This window comes from Rhinolophus sinicus, chromosome 2 (assembly GCF_057876585.1).
Source record: "Rhinolophus sinicus isolate RSI-liver-muscle chromosome 2, RSI-T2T, whole genome shotgun sequence".
NCBI lineage: Eukaryota > Metazoa > Chordata > Mammalia > Chiroptera > Rhinolophidae > Rhinolophus > Rhinolophus sinicus.
This window is the reverse complement of record NC_142502.1, coordinates 124,631,619-124,652,067: the sequence shown is the minus strand read 5'-3', so window position 1 is coordinate 124,652,067 and position 20,449 is coordinate 124,631,619. Positions and strand designations below refer to the sequence as shown.

Below are 20,449 nucleotides of genomic sequence, written 5' to 3'. Positions count from 1 at the left end.
TCCGGAGGGCCCTCGCGGACTACGGGTCCCGAGAGGCCGCGCGCGGCGGAAGTGGGCGCACGTCCCGTGTCGCACCACCGTCTACGTTGAGGGAAGGGAGTTGTCCCTGCGGCTGCTGGGTTCGGCTGCAGGGCGGAGGTGGCGGGCTTCCGGGGAGCCGGCGGAGGCCGCAGGGGGCTCCAGGTGAGGCCTGAGGAGCGCTCTGTACGCGCGCGGCTGGGACCCCGGTGCCGTTTCCTCCGGCATCTGGAACGTCCCTCGGCCCTGCAGTGACGTGCCCCGGCGCCGCGTTTCTGCCTGCGGTGACGTTGGGGGATAAAATCTAGGACGCCCAGCTACAGCTGAATTTCAGACAAATAACGAATAATGTTTAGTATGAGTGTGTCCCATGCAGTGTTTCGGGCGTTCTTACACTGAAAAGCATCCCTGTAGCTTTGTAGTAGGTTTTATTTGCTACGTCTGGCAATTCTACCCGCGGCCCGGGCTGGCGGGGAGCTGCTGGCGTCCGAGGCCTGGGGAGCGGAGACGGGGCACTGAGGCCGGCCCGAGACCTGCGCTCACCTAGCCTCAGACTGGCTCGACGGGTCTCCCGTGGTGTCGTTCCCCTGCCGAACTCTTCAGGCAGTAAAGCTCGGGAGTTGAGTTTTGCTTTGTTTTTGTATCACCTTTTAGGAAACGAGCTGCCTGCTGGTAATGCTCGGATGGATCACCTGTTTCTAACTGGCCTACACAAAGGCTTTCCATGAAAGGCTTGATACTTAAGAGCACGGGATTTTGACCCTGAGTCAGAATCAGTCTGTCTTCCACCCCCAGGGCTGTCTGAGGGTTGAGGGGAGGTGAAGTGTGGGAAAGTAGGGAACTTGTGTAAGTGTTGTTACGATGGATTGGAAGGGCGTGGTACTGCCCCTGCCTGATGTGCAATAGAAGTTTCTCCAGCCCCAAAACAAGCCTCAGAAACAACTGCATTCGCTTTGATCCCTGACTCTTCTCAAGGATTGGGGTGGACATGCCACGTGACCTCACTCCGGTTGGAAGAGGGGTGCTAGTAGCCAACACTTTAAGATCACTTTTAAAAAACCTTGTTTTCTTTCCTAGGAAGATGTTACCGAGTATTTCAGTGACTTCCCCAGTGCAGGGGAATGGAGCGTTGAACTCCAGGGATGCAGCAAGACACACAGCTGGAGCTAAGCGGTACAAATACCTGCGAAGACTTTTTCGGTTTCAGCAGATGGACTTTGAGTTTGCTGCCTGGCAGATGCTCTACCTGTTCACTTCCCCGCAGAGGGTTTATAGAAACTTTCATTATCGAAAGCAGACGAAGGATCAGTGGGCCAGGGATGACCCAGCTTTCTTGGTCCTGTTAAGCGTCTGGCTCTGTGGTAAGTGTCAGTTGATCTGAGGTGAAGTTGAAGACCAAATTGAGTGTTTCGACGGGACTTGTCATTTGTTCTAAACGTATTGTGGGTCAGAATTTGGGGATATTTAAAGCTCTGTCCTCCTTTCAAAAGCCTCAGAATATCACAGGAAAGAAGGTTGTATTCTTTGTCTTATAGGTCCTAAGTAGATGCCAGAGTGAACCGTTACCTCGGAACTTTGAAAAGCAGAGGATAGTCACTTCATGTGTTTTAAATACTCTGATAAATAAATTGATATCCAAGTGCAAACTTACTGTGAAAAGAAATATCAAGATTGGAAACTGCTTTTCACAATCAGGCAGATTCAGAGTGTTCTGAAAGTACTGATAGGAACTTGAGAACATCCTTTTAAGTTCTCCAGTCATGTAGTGAAAGGGTCCTACCTACCTACCTTTAGGGTGTTGAAGTGTGTAAGATTTTTCTCACCTTTAACTGGACTGAAATGTGTCTTTCTAGTACCGGTGGTGGTCTAAATGCTGGGCCACCCTGGTGAACCAGATAGGGGCCTCGGCAAACTAGAAATATCTCAGTGGCCCTTTTGTGTTCCGAGGTGGTTTGCATTTCTAAACCATATAGAGCACATCTTGGGGGGTTTTGTTTACCTGTCTGTCCCGCCACTGGACTGTGAGCATTTGGAGGGCTGGGACTTTGCCTTGTATCCCCAGACCTAGCAAAGTGCCTGAATGAATCTTATAAATCTTTCTTTCAGTGTCCACTGTAGGATTTGCCTTTGTGCTGGACATGGGATTTTTAAAGATGCTAAAGCTTCTCCTTTGGGTCGTATTCATAGATTGTGTAGGCGTTGGTCTTCTCATCTCGACGCTGATGTGGTAAGTACCATACCTTGCTTGGGCTCTTCAGATACAACTATAGGGCCACCTTTGACTTGTTTCAGAGGTACAGTGGCTGATGGAAATTAAAACAGTAGGTGAACTGAAAGCATCCATTTTGACTACATGGTTATCATTTGCCCTTCTGAGTGTGTACCTGTATCAGAAAATACTGTAGGGATGGACTACATTGTTAAAGTGCAGCAAATAAGTGAACTGAAATGATGATTATATCACACTAACAAAATCCGTTATTTTGGAAAAATCTTATGCAGTTAGCCAATTCTGCTTCATTTGTCTGGACGATGGCTCATTTTTCTGCTGCATTTGTCAGTAGGTCACTACTATAAGGTCTAGACATGTATTCCATGGACTCCTATTTTGAATCTTTGGCATTAAATAAAATACATTTGTAAAAAAGGATTTTGCGATTAAACTTTTGGTGCCTTCCTGCTGAGGGAGAGGTGTGCATATACACAGGGTTTTATTGAAAGAGTTCTCAGTCTGACTGGCTTTGGTTTGACGACAACAGTGTACTGAATATAAAGCTAGTGTTTAGTTTTTCATTGTTCTCACAGATACAGGGCTCTGTGTGGTTGGCATGCTGGGCAAAGGGAATGGGTGTGATGAGTGAGCTCAGTAGAGGGCGAGTGGTTGGCAGGGCTGATGGTCATTGTTGACAGGAGAAAACGCTATGGAGCATTTTAGGCACAGCTGGGTTCAAATGCCAGCTCAGTCATTTACTGTGTAATTCTTAGCCCCCGTCTCCTCTTTCGTAAAACGGAATTACCTATTTTGTAAGGTATTTGAGAAGTTTGTGGTAGGAAAAGCACCTGGCATATAGTAAATGGTAGCTATTAATATTTTAAACAAAATTCTGAGACTATAGTCTTTGATGATACTAATGTTTTATTTTTCTTTGTAACTTCTGACTAGTACAGTCTAGGGTTTGTGTATGCTAGATAGTTAATAAATCGTTAACCTAAAATTCTAAAATTTGGCCTAATAATACTGCTAATATACGTTATGAAAATATCCATGGAAAAACATGGTATATGAAAAAAATTCACTAAGGCTTTCAAAGGAACACTTTAGTTTGTAGCAAGCATTCTGCCACGTAGCATTGACTCTGGAGGGCCACAGAAGTCACCTCATCCCGGTGTCCGTACCTTTAGTATGACTGTGACAGCGCGAGTGACTTAAATAGGGAAGGACTCAGTATGTTTTTGAGGCTCTCCATTGTGTTGTGAGGTGTGTGAGCAGCTAAAAAGAGAAATGATGGCATGTGATGGGTCATGCCAGAGGCGCTACAGGAACCAGCCTGCGGTGTATGGGGCGATGGGATCGTTGAGCCCCAGTACCAAGCGAAAGACATAGATGTGTGGAGAAGCGCGCCAGGTCTGGGAGTGCAGGGTGACACCGAATGGCCGCGGAAGAGATTTGACTAGAGAAATTGGCTTTAAATACAATTCAGAAAAAAGAATTGGACTTTATGTCATAGGCTGTGTGTGTGTGTGTGTGTGTGTGTGTGTGTGTGAGTTTGGAGGTGGGGGAGGTGGGGAGCTTTGAAGTAAGGAAATAATACCACATTTATACTTCAGGAAAACTGTTTCCTGTGGCAGTGGAGGAGGCGAGGCTGGATACAGTCATGGGTGTGCGTGAGCGGAGGAGGCCCAGGCCAGTGTGGTGGGCATAGGACGGAGGCGAGAGATGGCTGGGAGCTGCCTGTGCTAAGAAGATGTGAGGAGGGTGGGAAGGAGGAGGCCCACGCCTCTGGGGTGCTGGCAAGGTTCTGGCTTAGGAGTGAGTGACCGGGAAGCCTTCCCTGCCGGCCACTTTGAATTCAGGTGGCTTGTTGGATAGTTAGCGGAAATAAAGGTTCAGTAGACATTGGAAACACCACTCTGAGCCTACAACCGTCTGGGCCAAGCTGAGGGCGTGACGGTTCATGAATGTGGAGGTGGGAGGGGAAGACCACAGCTGTCTCTGAGCTCTCTCGGAAGGAACGACGGCTCCAGAGGTGAGACTCGCACTGAGGACAGAGGCCTGGAAAGTGCCTGTTTAAGGAAGAAGAGTAGGACCACAGAGTGGGTCAGGGGCTTATTCCATTCCTTTGATGGCACGTGTTCTTGGCTAAATGGAAGCGGTTTTGGTAAATTCCCTTTTGTTCGACCAAAGCAGTATTATTTTGATATTTTCAGATAACTGAGTACAGAACTGTTTCATTAGTACTGTACCATGTTCTTCCTCTTTTATTTTTTCTCTTTTGATTTCCACTGTAGGCATACCATTTTCTTAACTGAGTCCTTGATGTGAAATCACACATATAATAGTCCATTGAATTTCCACAGCTGTGTTTATAATACAAATGATCCTTTTTGTTCTTTTCCTGTAAAGATCTATTTTTCTGTTATCTGGATATTTTACATTTTTAAATTTATTTTTAATTGTAGTGACATACAATATTATGTTAGTTTGAGGAGTGTAGCACAGTGATTAGACATTTATATATCTTACAAAGTGGTCACCATAATAAAGCTAATACTCACCTGGCACAATACACAGTTATTACAATATTATTGACTATATTCTGTGTGCTGTACATTACATCCCCATGACATATTTTATAACTGGAAGTTTGTGCTTCTTAATCTCCTTTCCCACCCAGTTGTCCATTTCTCTTCCCTTTGGCAGCCACCAGTTCTCTATATCGATGAGATTATTTCTGTTTCAGTTTGTTTTTTATTTTTTTAATTAATTAAAATAATTTAAATTAAAATACAGCTAACATACAACATTATATCAGTTTCAGGGGTACACCATAGTTATTCAACATTTATATACTTAACGAAGTGATCACTATAAGTCCAGCAACCATCTGACACCGTACCTGCTATCACAATGTTATTGACTGTATTCCCCATGTTGTACATTATATCTCCATGACGTACTTGTTTTATACCTGGAAATTTGGACCACTTATTCCCCTTCACTTTTTCCCCCTTTTTTAATTGTTCAGTCACAGTTGACATTCAGTATTATTTTATATTAATTTCAGGTGTACAGCATAATGGTTGGATATTTGTATAATTTAAGAAGTGATCCCTTTAACTAGTCTTAGCACCCACCTGGCACTATACATAGTTATTACCATATCATTGACTGTATTTCCTATGCTTTACATCCCCATGACTGATTTGTAATTACCGATTTGTAGTTCTTTTTTTTTTAAAGATTTTTTTTTTTTTTTTTTTTTTAATTGGGGAAGTGGTACAGGACTTTATTGGAGAACAGTGTGTACTTCCAGGACTTTTTTCCAAGTCAAGTTGTTGTCCTTTCAATCTCTTAGTTGTGGAGGGCGCAGCTCAGCTCCAGGTTCAGTTGCCGTTTTGCTAGTTGCAGGGGACGCAGCCCACCATCCCTTGCAGGAGTCGAACCAGCAACCTTGTGGTTAAGAGGATGCGCTCCAACCAACTGAACCATCCGGGAGCTCAGCGGCAGCTCAGCTCAAGGTGCCGTGTTCAATTTTAGTTGCAGGGGGCAGAGCCCACCATCCCTTGCGTCGGGACTCAAAGAGTTGAACTGGCAACCTTGTGGTTGAGAGCCCACTGGCCCATTTGGGAATCGAACCGGCTGTCTTCGGAGTTAGAAGCATGGAGCTCTAACCACCTGAGCCACCGGGCCGGCCCCGATTTGTAGTTCTTAATGTCTTCAGCTTTATCGTCCTGCCCCCAACCACCCTCCCATCTATCACCGCAATAAATCTAGTACCCCTCTGACACCATACATAGTTGTTACAATATTATTGACTATATTCCTTATGCTAAACCCTACATCCCCATGATTACTGTGTAACGACCAATTTGAACTTCTTTTGTTTTTTTTTAATTTATTTTTTAAATTTATTGGGGTGACAATTGTTAGTAAAATTACATAGAATTTCAGGTGTACAATTCTGTATTACATCATCTATAAATCCCATTGTGTGTTCACCACCCAGAGTCAGTTCTCCTTCCATCACCATATATTTGATCCCCCTTACCCTCATCTCCCACCCCCCACCCCCCTTACCCTCTGGTAATCACTAAACTATTGTCTGTGTCTATGAGTTTCTGTTTCTCATTTGTTTGTCTTGTTCTTTTGTTGTTTTTGGTTTATATACCACATATCAGTGAAATCATATGGTTCTCTGCTTTTTCTGTCTGACTTATTTCGCTCAGAGTACACTCTCAAGATCCATCCATGTTGTCACAAATGTTCCTATATCATCTTTTCTTACCGCCGAATAGTATTCCATTGTGTATATATACCACAACTTCTTTATCCATTCATCTATCAAAGGACATTTTGGTTGTTTCCATGTCTTGGCCACCATAAACAAAGCTGCAGTGAACATTGGAGCACACGTGTCTTTATGTATAAATGTTTTCAGATTTTTTGGGTAGATACCTAGGAGAGGGATTGCTGGGTCATATTGCAATTCTATTCATAATTTTTTGAGGAACCTCCACACTGCCTTCCATAACGGCTGCACCAGTCTGCATTCCCACCAACAGTGTATGAGGGTTCCTTTTTCTCCACAGCCTCTCCAACATTTGTTATTATTTGTCTTGTTGATGATAGCCATTCTGACTGGGGTGAGGCGATATCTCATTCTGGTTTTGATTTGCATTTCTCTGATGATTAGTGATGTTGAGCATTTTTTCATAGGTCTATTTGCCATTTGTATGTCCTCTTTGGAGAAATGTCTCTTCAGGGCCTCTGCCCATTTTTCAATTGGGTTGTTTGTTTTCTTGTTGAGTTGCGTGAGTTCCTTGTATATTCTGGATATTAGCCCCTTATCGGAGGCACTGTTTGCAAAAATCTTCTCCCATTCAGTTGGTGGCCTCTTTATTTTGTCGATGGTTTCTTTTGCTGTGCAGAAGCTTTTAAGTTTCATATAGTCCCATTCGTTTATTTTAGCTTTTACTTCCATTGCCTTTGGAGTCAAGTTCATAAAATGCTCTTTGAACCCAAGGTCCATAAGTTTAGTACCTATGTTTTCTTCTATGCAGTTTATTGTGTCAGGTCTTATGCTTAAGTCTTTGATCCATTTTGAATTAACTTTGGTACATGGTGACAAATAGTCCAGTTTCATTCTTTTGCACGTAGTTATCCAATTCTCCCAGCACCATTTATTGAAGAGGCTGTCTTTCCTCCATTGTATGTTTTTAGCTTCTTTGTCAAAAATTATCTGTCCATATTTATATGGTTTTATTTCTGGGTTCTCAGTTCTATTCCATTGGTCTATGTGTCTGTTTTTCTGCCAATACCATGCTGTTTTGATTATTGTAGCCCTGTAGTACAAGCCAAAGTCAGGAAGTGTGATACCTCCATTATTGTTCTTTTTTTTTAAGATTGCTTTGGCTATTCGGGGTCTTTTGTGGTTCCAAACAAATCTGATGATTTTTCGTTCTATTTCTTTAAAAAATGCCATTGGGATTTTGATGGGGATTGCATTAAATCTGTATATTGCTTTGGGTAATATGGCCATTTTAACTATGTTGATTCTTCTAATCCATGAGCACGGAATGTCTTTCCATTTCTTTGTGTCTTCTTCAATTTCTTTCAAAAATGTCTTATAGTTTTCAGCACATAGGTCTTTCACATCCTTAGTTAAGTTTATTCTTAGGTATTTTATTCTTTTTGCTGCAATTGCTAAAGGAATTGATTTTTGTATTTCTTTTTCTGAGATTTCATTGTTTGTATATAGGAATGCAATGGACTTTTGTACGTTGATTTTGTAGCCAGCCACTTTACTGTATTCGTTGATTGTTTCTAATAGCTTTTTGGTGGCGTCTTTAGGGTTTTCTATATATAGCATCATGTCATCTGCAAAGAGTGATAATTTAACTTCTTCATTCCCAATTTGGATGCCTTTTATTTCTTTCTCTGGCCTGATTGCTCTGGCAAGGACTTCCAACACTATGTTGAAAAGCAGAGGTGATAGGGGACAACCCTGTCGTGTTCCTGAATGTAGAGAAAAGGGCTTCAGTTTTTCACCATTAATTATGAGATTAGCAGAGGGCTTGTCATATATCGCCTTTATTATGTTAAGGTATTTTCCTTCTATACCTATTTTATTGTTTTAATCATAAATGGATGTTGTATCTTGTCAAATGCTTTTTCTGCATCAATTGATATACATGTGATTTTTGTCCTTTATTTTGTTTATGTGATGTATCACATTGATGGATTTCCGGATGTTGAACCATCCTTGTGCCCCGGGGATGAACCCCACTTGGTCGTGATGAATAATCTTTTTAATACATTGTTGTATTCGATTTGCTAGAATTTTATTTAGGATTTTTGCATCGGTATTCATCAGAGATATTGGTCTGTAGTTTTCTTTTTTTGTGCTGTCCTTACCAGGTTTTGGTATCAGGGTAATATTGGCCTCATAAAATGAGTTAGGGAGTACTGTCTCTTCTTCAATTTTTTGGAAGAGTTTGAGCAGGATTGGTATTAGCTCCTCTTTGAAGGTTTGGTAGAATTCACTAGTGAAGCCATCTGGTCCCGGACTTTTGCTTTTGGGAAGGTTTTGGATGACTGATTCAATTTCGTTACTGGTGATCGGTCTGTTTAGATTTTCCAGTTCTTCATGGTTCAGCCTTGGAAGGCTATATATTTCTAAAACTTGTCCATTTCTTCTAGGTTGTTGAATTTGGTGGTACATAGTCCTTCATAGTATTCTTGGATGATCCTTTGTATTTCTGTGGTGTCCGTGATAGCTTCCCCTTTTTCGTTTTTGATTTTGTTAATTAGTGTCTTCTCTCTTTTTATCTTAGTATAGCCAAGGGTTTGTTAATTTTGTTAATCTTTTCAAAGAACCAGCTCTTTGTCACATTAATTTTTTCTATTGTCTTTTTGTTCTCTATTTCATTTAGTTCTGCTCTAATTTTTGTTATTTCCTTTCTTCTGCTGACCTTGGGTTTCACTTGTTTTTCTTTTTCTAGTTCTTTAAGGTGTAACATGAGGCTATTTATTTGGGAGTTTTCTTGTTTCTTGAGATAGGCCTGTAATGAGATAAATTTCCCTCTTAAAACTGCTTTCGCTGCATCCCAAAAATTTTGGTAGGATGTATTTTCATTGTCATTTGTTTCTAAGTATCTTTTGATCTCTGCTCTAACTTCTTCTTTGACCCAGTCGTTCTTTAAAAGTATGTTGTTTAATCTCCATGTATTTGTGTTTTTTCCTGCTTTCTTTTTGCAGTTGATATCCAATTTCAAAGCCTTGTGATCAGAGAATATGCTTGGTATGATTTCAATCTTCTTAAATTTGCTGAGGCTGATTTTATGTCCCAATATATGGTCTGTCCTTGAGAATGTTCCGTGTACACTAGAAAAGAATGTATAGTCTGATGTTTTAGGATGAAGTGCTCTATATATGTCAATTATGTCCATTTCATCTAATGTGTCATTTAGGGCTGCTATTTCGTTATTTATTTTCTGTTTGGATGATCTAGCCATAGCTGTCAATGATGTATTTAAGTCCCCTAGTATAATTGTGTTTTGGTCAATTTCTCCCTTTAGTTCTGTTAGTAGTTGCTTGGTATATTTCAGTGCTCCCTGATTGGGGGCATAAATATTGATGTCTGTTATGTCTTGTTGTATAGTCCCCTTCACCATTATGAAATGTCCATCTTTGTCTCTTGTTATCTTTTTCACCTTGAAGTCTGTTTCATCTGATATCGTTATGGCTACACCTGATTTTCTCTGGGTACCATTTGCTTGGAATGTCAATTTCCACCCTTTCACTTTGAGTCTATGCTTGTCCTTGTAGCTGAGATGTGTCTCTTGGAGACAACATATGGTTGGGATTAATTTTTTGATCCAATCTGCTACTCTGTGCCTTTTTATTGGTGAGTTCAGTCCATTTACATTTAGGGTGATAATTGATATGTAAGGATATCCTGTCATTCTATCTTTAGTTTTCTGGTAAGGCTGTGTCTCCATTGTTTCTTTGCCTTTTTGTTGTTGTCTGTTATTTCTGTGTGGTGGTAATCTATGATGTTTCCCTCTGTTTCTTCTTTTATTACAGTATATATTTCAGTTCTGGATTTTTTTTGAGTGGTTACCCTTAAGTTTATATAAAAGAAAATTTGATATTTAGAGTATTCCGTTTTCTTCAGCACGCTTACTTTCTCCATTCCTGTATTCCGGTTCAGGCGTTTACTCTCCCCATTTTTATGTTTTGGTTGCCACAAATTGTCCCTGTTGATGGTGGTCAAATAGCCTCCTTTAGTATTTCTTGTAGTGCAGGTCGTGTATTAGAAAATTCCCTCAGCTTCTGTGTCTGGAAAGGTCTTTATTCCTCCTTCATATCTAAAGGATATCTTTGCTGGATATATTATTCTTGGCTCATAATTTCTCTCTTTCAGTAGTTTGAATATTTGGTTCCACTCCCTCCTGGCTTGTAGAGTTTCTGCTGAAAAATCTGATGATAATCTAATGGGCTTTTCTTTGTAAGTTACCGTCTTCTTTTCCCTGGCTGCCTTGAGGATTCTTTCTTTGTCGTTGATTTTAGACAGCTTTAATACAATGTGCCTTGGAGAAGGCCTGTTGGGATTGAGGTAATTAGGTGTTCTATTTGCTTCTTGGATTTGAGGGTCCAGTTCTGTCCACAAGTTTGGGAAGTTCTCATTGACGATTTGTTTGAATATATTCTCTGTTCCCTTCTCTCTTTCTTCTCCTTCTGGTATGCCCATTATTCTTACATTGCTCTTTCTGATGGAGTCAGAAAATTCTTGTAGAGTTCTTTCATTTCTTTTAAGTCTCAAGTCTCTTTCTTCTTCCATCTGTGTCATTTCCAGGTTTCTATCTTCGATGTCACTGATTCTTTCCTCCATCTGGTCAACTCTACTACCTAAGCTGGTTATTTCGTTCTTAATTTCTTCTGTTGAGTTCTTAATCTCCAGAAATTCTATTTGGTTTTTTAAAATTTCAATCTCTTTCGTAAAATGCTCATGCTGTTCTTTGATTGTGTTTCTGAGTTCATTTAACTGCCTATCTGTGTTTTCTTGCATCTCGTTGAGTTTTTTCAGAACTGCAATCTTGAATTCTCTGTCATTTAAGTCACATATTTCTGTATCTTTAAGTGCCTTCTCTGGAGATTTTTCACTTTCTTTCTGAGCTATCTTGTTGCCTTGGTTATTCATGGCAATTACTGATTTACTATTTCTCTTCCTAGACATCTACAGGAGTGGCTTCTGCAACAGGTTGATAGGAAGCGGTCTTTCTTTTGTTTTCCAGTACTTGTTAGTAGAATGTTTTATTTCTTTCTCCAACTGCAGCTTATTTTTCTTGTCCCACACGGTAGTGCTATGTTTTCTCTGCACTATTCCAGCTTCTCACAGAATGGGGGGATTCCCTGGGAGACGGGCTTCTCCTCTGTTAATAGTTCGTCTAGGTCACAGGGCGCAGTGTCCCGGTGGGTATGTGGAGAGCTTTTGATGTTCCAAAGCTCTTCCAGCTCCAGGTTCAGAGCCCGTATGTTTCAGCAGTTCTGTTTACTCCTGCAGGGATCCGCCCAGATAGGTGGGGCCATGGGCGGGGTGAGCTGTGAGAGGTGGCCCAGAGCAATGGCAGCGACCACCACCACAGCCAGTCCTGCTTCCACAGCTCCCTCCCCTTTGCTGGAACTAGTTGGACTGCGAATCTGTGTCTGCGGTCCACAGTTCTCAGAACAGCAAATATTCTGTTCTTTTGATCTGACACTGCTACTGTTCCACTTCTAGCACCGGGTAGGTGGGGGCCGGGCGAGCTCTGGGAGGGTAGGGAGGGGGTGGCTAGTCTCAATGCCTAAGGCTCCATTCTCTGCTTGGCAGTGAGGGCTTAAACCACCGTTTTCAGCCTTTTTCCCTCAGTCTTTTCTCCGAGGTCTCTGCCGTGAGCATTGGGTTCAGCCGTGTTATATGCTGTCTCCTCAGCCCTGTGGGCCATAAGCGGAGCCCTAGCAGTCCGAGTTCTTCCCTCTCCCGCAGCTGCGGTAGTTCCGGGAAGCAGCAAGCTCAGAGCACTGAGCTAGGTCTGCGTCCTGCGCCCGCGCGGCTCCGTCTCCGCGCACTTCTCCGTTTTCTCCTCCCTCCACTCGCGCGAATCTCCCATCTGTAGGTGATTTCAGTCGGTAGTGGGCCTCTTCATCTTGCCTGTCTGCTGTGCAGGGTGTCCTTTGTGGAGTTTTTGTTGTTCGATTCGTTGTAAATTCCAGGGGAGCTTTACAGAGGCTCACCTCACTCCGCCATTTTTCCTCCTCCCCCAATTTGAACTTCTTAATCACTTCCCCTTTTTTTTCACCTATTCCCAGTCTCACTGCTGTCTGGCAGTCCTCAAAATGTCCTCTGTATCTCTGAGTTTGCTTCTGTTTTGTTTATTTTGTTCTTAAGATTCCACATATAAGCAAAATCACACTGCACCTGTCTTTCTGTGTCTGACACTCCACTCAGCACAACACCCTTCAGGGTCATACATGGCGCTGCAGGTGGCAAGAACCTGTTCCCTTCCATGGCTGAGCAATATTCCATTGTACATATGTACCACCACCTCCTTTCCATTCATCCATCAATGGACACCCAGGCTGCCTCCACATCTTGGCCATTGTAGACAATGCTGCAATGAACATATGTATGCACACATCTCCTTGATGTAGCGTGTTAGGTTTTTCGGATAAATACCCACAAGTGGGATTACTGGATTCTTCTTTGTCTCTTGTTACAGCCTTTGTTTTAAAGTCTATTTTGTCTGGTATAAGTATTGCTACTTCAGATTTGTCGTTTGTTTTCCATTTTCATGAAATATCTTTTCCCCATCCCTTTATTTTCAGTGTGTTTTTTTTATCTGAAGTGAGTCTCTTGTAGTCAGCATATGAAAGGGTCTTGTTTTCTTATCCATTCAGCCACCTTTTCTTTTTGTGTTTTGATTGGAGCATTTAATCCATTTACATTTAAAATAATTGTTGATAGATGTGTAGTTATTGCCATTTTATTCATCTTTTTTTTTTCTTCTTTTCATCTTAAAGTAGTTCCACTGAGATTCCTTGTAATTCTGGTTTGGTGGTGATGAACTCCTTTAGCTTTTTCTTGTCTGGGGAAGTCTTTATCTGTCGTTGGATTCTAAATGATAGACTTGCTGGGTAGAGTAGACATGGTTGTAGGTCCTTGCTTTTCATCACTTTGAATATTTCATGCCAATCCCTTCTGGCCTGCAGTTTCTGTTGAGAAATCAGCTCACTGTCCTATGGGAGCTCCCTTGGACTGTCATAGGACTAACTGCTTTTTTCTTGCTACTTTTAAGGTTCGTTCTTTGTCTTTAACTTTTGGCATTTTAATTATGATGTGACTTGCGGTTTTCTTTGGGTTCATCTTGTTGGGACTCTCTGTGCTTCCTGGGCCTGTATATTTATTTTCTTCACCAGGTTAGAGAATTTTTCCATTATTTCTTCAAATAGGTTTTTAGTTCCTTTCTTTCCCTCCTCCTTCTGGTCCCCCTATAATGTGAATGTTGATACACTTGATGTTGTCCCAGAGGCCCCTTAAACTTTCCTCATTTTTTTGGATTATTTTTTTCTTTTTGCTGTTCTGATTTGGTGTTTTCTGCTACCTTCTAAATCACTGAGTTGATCTTCTACTTCATCTATTCTATTCTTGATTCCCTCTAATGTATATTTCATTTTAGTTATTGTATTCTTTATTTCTGATTAGTTCTTTATTGTGTTTTCTATCTCCATTTTTATGTTTCCTATCTTTTGTTGAAGTTCTCACTGAGATCACTGAACATCCTTATAACCAGTGTTTTGAATTCTGCATCTGATAGATTGTCTCCATTTTGTTTAGTTCTTTTTCTGGAGCTTTGTTCTGTTCTTTTATTTGGGACATGTTTCTTATGTCTCCCCATTTTGGCTGCCTCCCTGTGTTTCCATGTATTAGGTAGGGCTGCTTTGCCTTCTGGTCTTAGTAGAGTGGCCTTATGTAGTAGGTGCCCTGTGGGACCCACTGTGCAGTCTCCTTAGTCATCAGAACCAGGTACTCCAGGTGTGTCCCTTGTATGGGTGATGTGTGCCCTCTGTTGTAGTTGAGCCTTAATTGCTGTTGGCACATCAGTGGGTGGGATTGACCCTCAGGGTGACTGGCTGTGAGGGCTGGATGTGACCACAGCGGACAAGCTGTTATGTGGGGGCTGACCTTACAGAGTGGGAGTTGCTTTAGCAGGGCTGTGGTGCCAGCCAAGTCCACCCTTTGGTGTGTCATTTGTGGCGCTGGTTGGTTGGTGCTCTGGTGTGGTCTGAAGCTGGCCACCAGGTGTTTTGGGTCTGGAGCCTCTTGGGAGGGGCTCCAGTACAGGCCCAGTGTAGCCGCCACTTGTGCCTGGCTTGGTGTCTCTTGGTAGGAGCTGCAAAGTGATATATGGTTGGTTGCTGCTTCTGCTGGACTTGGAGGTGCCTGGGAGAGGCTACACTGTGAACTCAGGCCGGCTGGCATTAGTGCCAGACTTGGGACCCTTTGATGGGCACTATAATGTGGGCTGAGACCAGCTGCCACTGTGCCTGGCTTGTGGCCTCTTAGTCGGAGCTACATGACAGCCAAGAGTGGCCACTGCTTATGCCAGACTTGGGTCCACCTGATCGGTGTTACAGTGCAAGTTGAGGCTGGTTGCCACTGATACTGGGCTTAGAGCCACTTGGCAAGAGCTACAATGCGCGCTACGACCAGCTGCTGCTTGTTTGGGCTTTGCAGAGCTTTGGGAAAGTGCAGCGCAAGCCTAGGAAAGCCACCACTCATGTGGGGTTTGCAGTGGGGTTGTCCACACTGTGTGCCATGCCAGGCCACTCGTGGAGGAGCTGTTTGAAGAGGCTCAGGCTGTGTGAGCAAGTGGGGTGGGGCAGGTCTCAGGGAATCAGCAGGGTGGGAGAACAATGTCAGTCAGGTTTATGGAGAGCACAGATTTGGTACCTGCCTGTTCTGTGTGGGTCGAGTGGGAAGAAAGCTCAGCAAAGTAATAGCGGTTTCTGTGAGTGCTTTTGTCCCGTGACAGTTGTCCTGACCCCTCCAGGCCCCTTCCTGAAGTTAATCAGTTCAGCTCCTCCCTGTATGTTCTTGGTGCCTTCTGAGCTACTGCCTCAGCGCTGGAGCTGAGTGAGGGAGTCTGAGTGCAGGCCCTGTGAGAGCAGTGCCTTGGTCTCTAGCAGCCCTGTCTCTCAGATGCAATCCATGTTGGTTTTCACAGCCAGATGTTGTGGGGTCTCCTTTTGCTGGCACTGGAACCCTGGACTGGGGAGGCCAGTGTGGGGCTGGGACCCCCTGCTCTTCAGGGGAGACCTGCAGCTGAGTTCTCGCTCTCGATTCTTCACCACCACACGTGGGTGTGGGTAGCTGTTGTGTCGCCACCTCTCCTACTGGTCTCCACGTGGCTTTTGTTTTGTATCTATAGTTACAGCAATTCTGTTCAGCTAGTCTTTGGGTGGTTTTCAGTGATGGTTGTTCTGTAATTTCGTTGTAATTTTGGTGTGATTGGGGGGAGCTCAGAGTTCACTTATTCCACAATCTTGATCAGAGTTTCTGTTTAAAATCTTTTTGCTCTTTCCATTGGGTGATTTCCATTACCTAATCTTCCTGCTCCCTGATCACACTTCTGTATCAGCTGATCTGCTGTTGATTCCCTCTAGTGTATTTTCAATTATTGTGTTATTCAGTTCTGATTGGTTCTGTTTTACATCTTCTATATTTTGGTTCTCCGAGTTCATGTATTCTCCTGAGGCCATTGGGCATTCTTATAACCAGTGTTTTGAGCTCTGCACGTGGTAGATTGCTTGTGTCTGTTTCATTTAAATTTTTTTTCTGCGGTTTTATCCTAGTCTTTGGTTTAGAATTTATTTTTTTGTTGAGTCATTTTTGCTATGTCTGAGTTAGGGGAGATGGCTACCTCTCTGGTCTTGAAGGGATGGCCTTGTGTAGGAGCTTCCCTCCTGTAGACTGTGTGTGTTGGGAAGACCCAGGGACAGGCCATACTGGGGCGGGAGCTGTAGCTAGAGCCGGTGCCAGCCATAGGGGGTGCCAGGGGCAGCAGGGTCACTTTGGCAGGCCTGCTGGAAGCTGGAGCTGGAGCAGCCACAGGGAGACCAGGGGGTAAGCCATGCCAGGCCACAAGCTTGCTGGAGAGGGTACGGGCCACAGGGAGTCCCGAGGAGAAGCCGAGGAGGTATGGGTGGGCGTGAGGACTGGTGCACTGACAGCCTTGCCCAGCTTGGAGACTGCTACGCTGCCTGGATCATGTCCTGCCCACGTGGTCAAGGGGCGGGGAGGGCAGCAAATGGTGCTGTCTGTGCCCCCAACACTGAACAGCGTTCCCACTGTTCCCTTCCTATTTGGCAGATGCTCTAGGGTTAGTAAATGGATTTCCTCCCAGTATAGACTAGGTGCCTCTTAAACCAGTTTTCTCACTGTGCCCCTGGGCGGGCTCTTCAGGGGCAGGTGTGCTGGGGGCGGGGTTCCCACGGGACTGCGTTTCTGTCTCGTTTGCTGTGCAGAAGCTGCTCAGGCAGCCCTGTTCTTCAGCGGGAATTGTTCTCTGCGGGTGTAAATGTCAGTTCCTGGGAAGACGGGAGTTTGGGGTCTTACTATGCCCACCGGGACTGAAAGCTGATTATTTTACTTTTCGTTCATTCATAATTTAACTGAACTAGTAGGCCATGCTGTAGAACAGTAACATAACTGTGAATAATTGTTTTTATGGCTGGACAGGTCACTGGCCACTCTACTTTTAGTTCCTCCTGGCTCCCTGACCTTTCAATAGGGGGTACCCCAGGTCATAGGCCTTGGACCAGTTCTGGGGGTGATACCATTATCATCTACACACTGATGGGTTTATAGCTGCAGTTTGGCCTTCTCCAAACTCTAGACTTTACGTACTTCTTACTCTGTACAAAGGGGTCTTCAGTGTAAGAAGTCCAAATCCAAACTGCTGACTTTCCTTCCTGCCCCCAGCCATCCTTTCTTTTATTTTTATTCCCCCCCCCAAGATCTTCCCCCCCAAATATTTTGTTTTGTGGGTTACATAATGTATTGAATTTTTGTCCCTTCATTAAATACATTTTTTAAAATTAAGCATATAAAAGACATTCAGGCATTTTGTCAAAAGCACACTACACTGATATTCTGCTAAATTCGGTTCTGTATTAACGCTAGCCATCCTTTCTGAAGCCACTCCCACCTCAGTCTTCCATTTGTTTGAGGCAGAAATCTGTCATCCTGGATTTTTCCCCTCATCCTCCCCATCCAATAAACAAATTCTATTGGCTCTGCCTTCTAAGTACAGTATGTCACCACCCCACTGCTACCATCCTGTTCTTCCCCCCCAACTGGCCTCCGCTTCCGCTCGTCCCTGCTGTCTGTTCTCAGATTGGCAACCAGAGGAACTTGGTCAAAACAGTAAGTCAGATGACTCCTTATTTCACCAAGAGTAAAAGCCACAGTGGCGACAGGCTCTGGCCCCGTTTCTTTTCTGATTTCACTTCCTGCTACTCTGCTCCCTTGTTCCGGCACACTGGTGTCCTTGCCCGTTCTGCAGACACACCACGCACCTGCCACCTGCTCTGCACAGGGCCTCCCGGCAGCCTGGCAAGCTCTGGCCCCATAACTCCTGTCACTGCCAGATGTCACATCTAACATTGTACTCGGAATTCTGTCTGTTCCCGCACATTTTCTCCATGGTGCCACGTGACACATTTATGTTGTTGGTCTGCTCCCCCTCGATTGAAGGCAGAGGTTTTTGTGTTTTGTTTACCAAGTGTCTCCAGCGTCTGGGGTAATGCTCGGTACAGCATGTTGTCAGGAAACCTTCCCAGAGTGAATTGTATTGTAGTATGAAAGTGATTGGAATGTTGCTTTTCAGGTTCATCTCTAACAAGTACTTGGTGAAACGGCAGAGCAGAGACTACGACGTGGAGTGGGGCTACGCCTTCGATGTGCATCTGAACGCCTTTTACCCTCTCCTAGTCATCCTGCATTTTATCCAGCTGTTTTTTATCAACCGTAAGTACACTCGCTACTCAGCTGCTCACCGAGTTGTCACTGTGCACTGGACTCATTGTCTGCATGTCTCCGGCAGATGTCATCCTGACAGACACGTTTATTGGCTATTTGGTCGGAAACACCTTCTGGTTGATTGCAGTGGGTTATTACATCTATGTGACCTTCCTGGGATACAGCGGTAAGTACTGCCCACGGCCAGACACGTAACAGGGAGGGGGAGTGTGATACAGTAAGCTTACTTTTATGGAGCATTGCAGGCACTGCCCCAAGTCCTTTGGGTGAGTTATGTCATTTAATCTTCCCAGCAACACATTTTTCAAACGAGGAACAAGCATAGGGAGATTAAGTAACTTGGCCAGGATTGCACATCTGCAAAGTGGCACAGCTGATACGGAACCAATTTTGTTGCAAGGAACCATATTGACTGACTGAGTCACGGCAGGAACCCTCGCCGTTTCCTCCTCCCCAGGCTCTCAGGTTCTGGTCACCAGCAGGTGAGAGTGAAGGCAGGCCTGGGTCGCATGAGTGGCCACGTAGGGATTTAACACCTCTGCCTCATTTCCCATTCTTGTGATCACTGTAGGTTCTGTAGGTGATCACAGGTCGGGCCCCACTTCTGGCCTCAGGATAGATTGACAAATTTATGGTTAAATCCTGCTTTCAGTCCCCTTTTCTTAACGTGACTGAGAAACGTGTTTACGTTATTCTTCATTTATTTTAAATGATCTCCATTAAATAGAGCTAAATTAAATCTAGATATTTCATAACTTACAAACATGGTGTTTTTTAACCCTTCCTTTCTGGATGGTTAGGGCCTCACTGTAAACACAAACCACTTGTACTTACCCCTGGCTGGTGCCTCTGGTCGGAGCTGTCCCCACCCCCTCGGCTGCTTTGCCAGGGACCACTTCACCTCCTCGAATTTAATACCTTGTTTAGGGCATTGGGAGGCCTTTCTTTAGTTCAAAGGGGATATTTGTGACATGTCATCACTGTGGTTACCACGCCGTAACTGGTTCTGAGTGGAGTTTTGACCACTGTCCTAGTAGCTTTAGAATAGTTTGGTTACAGCTCAGTTACAGTTTGGGGGCTTCCTGTCTGAGGACTATTTAGTTAGAATGTATGGGGTGGGGACCCACTAACTAAGCAATGAGCAAGAAAGAAATGTGGCTACTTGGGGACAGATTTTATATTTGAGAATTTTAGTTCTTTCCTAAAGCTTGGGATACTACTTGAGATCTTACCTTCTCAGAGTGGAGGTGTCATGCTTTCTACATTGGGAAATCTCAGATAGCTAGGAGTTGTTCTTTTCCTACATCATCCATCTCTGTTGGTATTTTAAGATGGACTCGTAGCGGCTTCTGAAGCTGACACAGGTTTAAACTCGCCACTGTTTTCCTTAATATTTGTGATGCTTGTTCCTCATTCTTGTGTTAGTCCCGAGTTGCTTCTCATTCAGCGTCTGTGCTGAGATAGTCCCTGCTCTGGGCTTCTTCACGGCCGGAGAAGGGAAGCAGCTAAAGTGAGCCCAGGAGAGCTCCAGCCCCACACCAGCATCTTACAGATTCAGAGGGCGTGTTCCTGTTTGGCCCCACATGTTGTAATAAGAGCTGTCTTTCAGGATGTTCATTTATTAGTCATATTTTCTCTTCTAAAAACTGAATTTGGATTTATTTCTTTTCCAGCATTGCCATTTTTGAAAAATACAGTAATTCTTCTCTACCCATTTGCGCCTCTCATTCTGCTCTACGGGCTGTCACTAGCCCTGGGATGGAACTTCACTCATGCGCTGTGCTCCTTCTACAAGTACAGAGTGAAATGAAAAGTGAGACTGTTGTATCTTAACTGTGTCAACAGTATTGGCGAAGTGATTTCTTAGGAAACTTGTAAGTAAACTCTCATTGTAGATATCTTCTTAAAGGTGTAAAGTTTGCCAATTGAGGAAATATGTATGTTAACACTATTGTCAAATACATTCCTTAAAACTAAATGTACATTTCTATAATAAATATTTTTTAAATTAAAGCATGTATTTTATTCATTCTAATATTTACACAACCAAGAATGCTATACAAAGTACTATGGGCATGAGGACATTAGAAAGGTAAAATGATTTTTAAAATGAATTATTTTTGAAAGCG

General features: G+C 43.5%; 1 protein-coding gene across 2 annotated transcripts; it reads left to right on the top strand.

Moving 5' to 3' along the window:
• Positions 1-26: 26 nt before the first annotated feature.
• UNC50 (unc-50 inner nuclear membrane RNA binding protein) lies at positions 27-20,333 on the top strand. 2 transcript variants are annotated; one of them, XM_019753898.3, is made up of 6 exons: positions 27-183; positions 1,096-1,379; positions 2,125-2,245; positions 18,169-18,308; positions 18,385-18,486; positions 19,994-20,333. In XM_019753898.3, the coding sequence occupies exons 2-6, from the start codon at positions 1,100-1,102 to the stop codon at positions 20,128-20,130; spliced, it is 780 nt and encodes a 259-aa protein (XP_019609457.1). In that variant the 5' UTR covers positions 27-183; positions 1,096-1,099; the 3' UTR covers positions 20,131-20,333. The 2 variants fall into 2 exon arrangements, with proteins under 2 accessions (XP_019609457.1, XP_019609458.1); XM_019753899.3 differs by having other exon boundaries at positions 41-183; positions 1,100-1,379.
• The last annotated feature ends 116 nt before the right edge of the window (positions 20,334-20,449 follow it).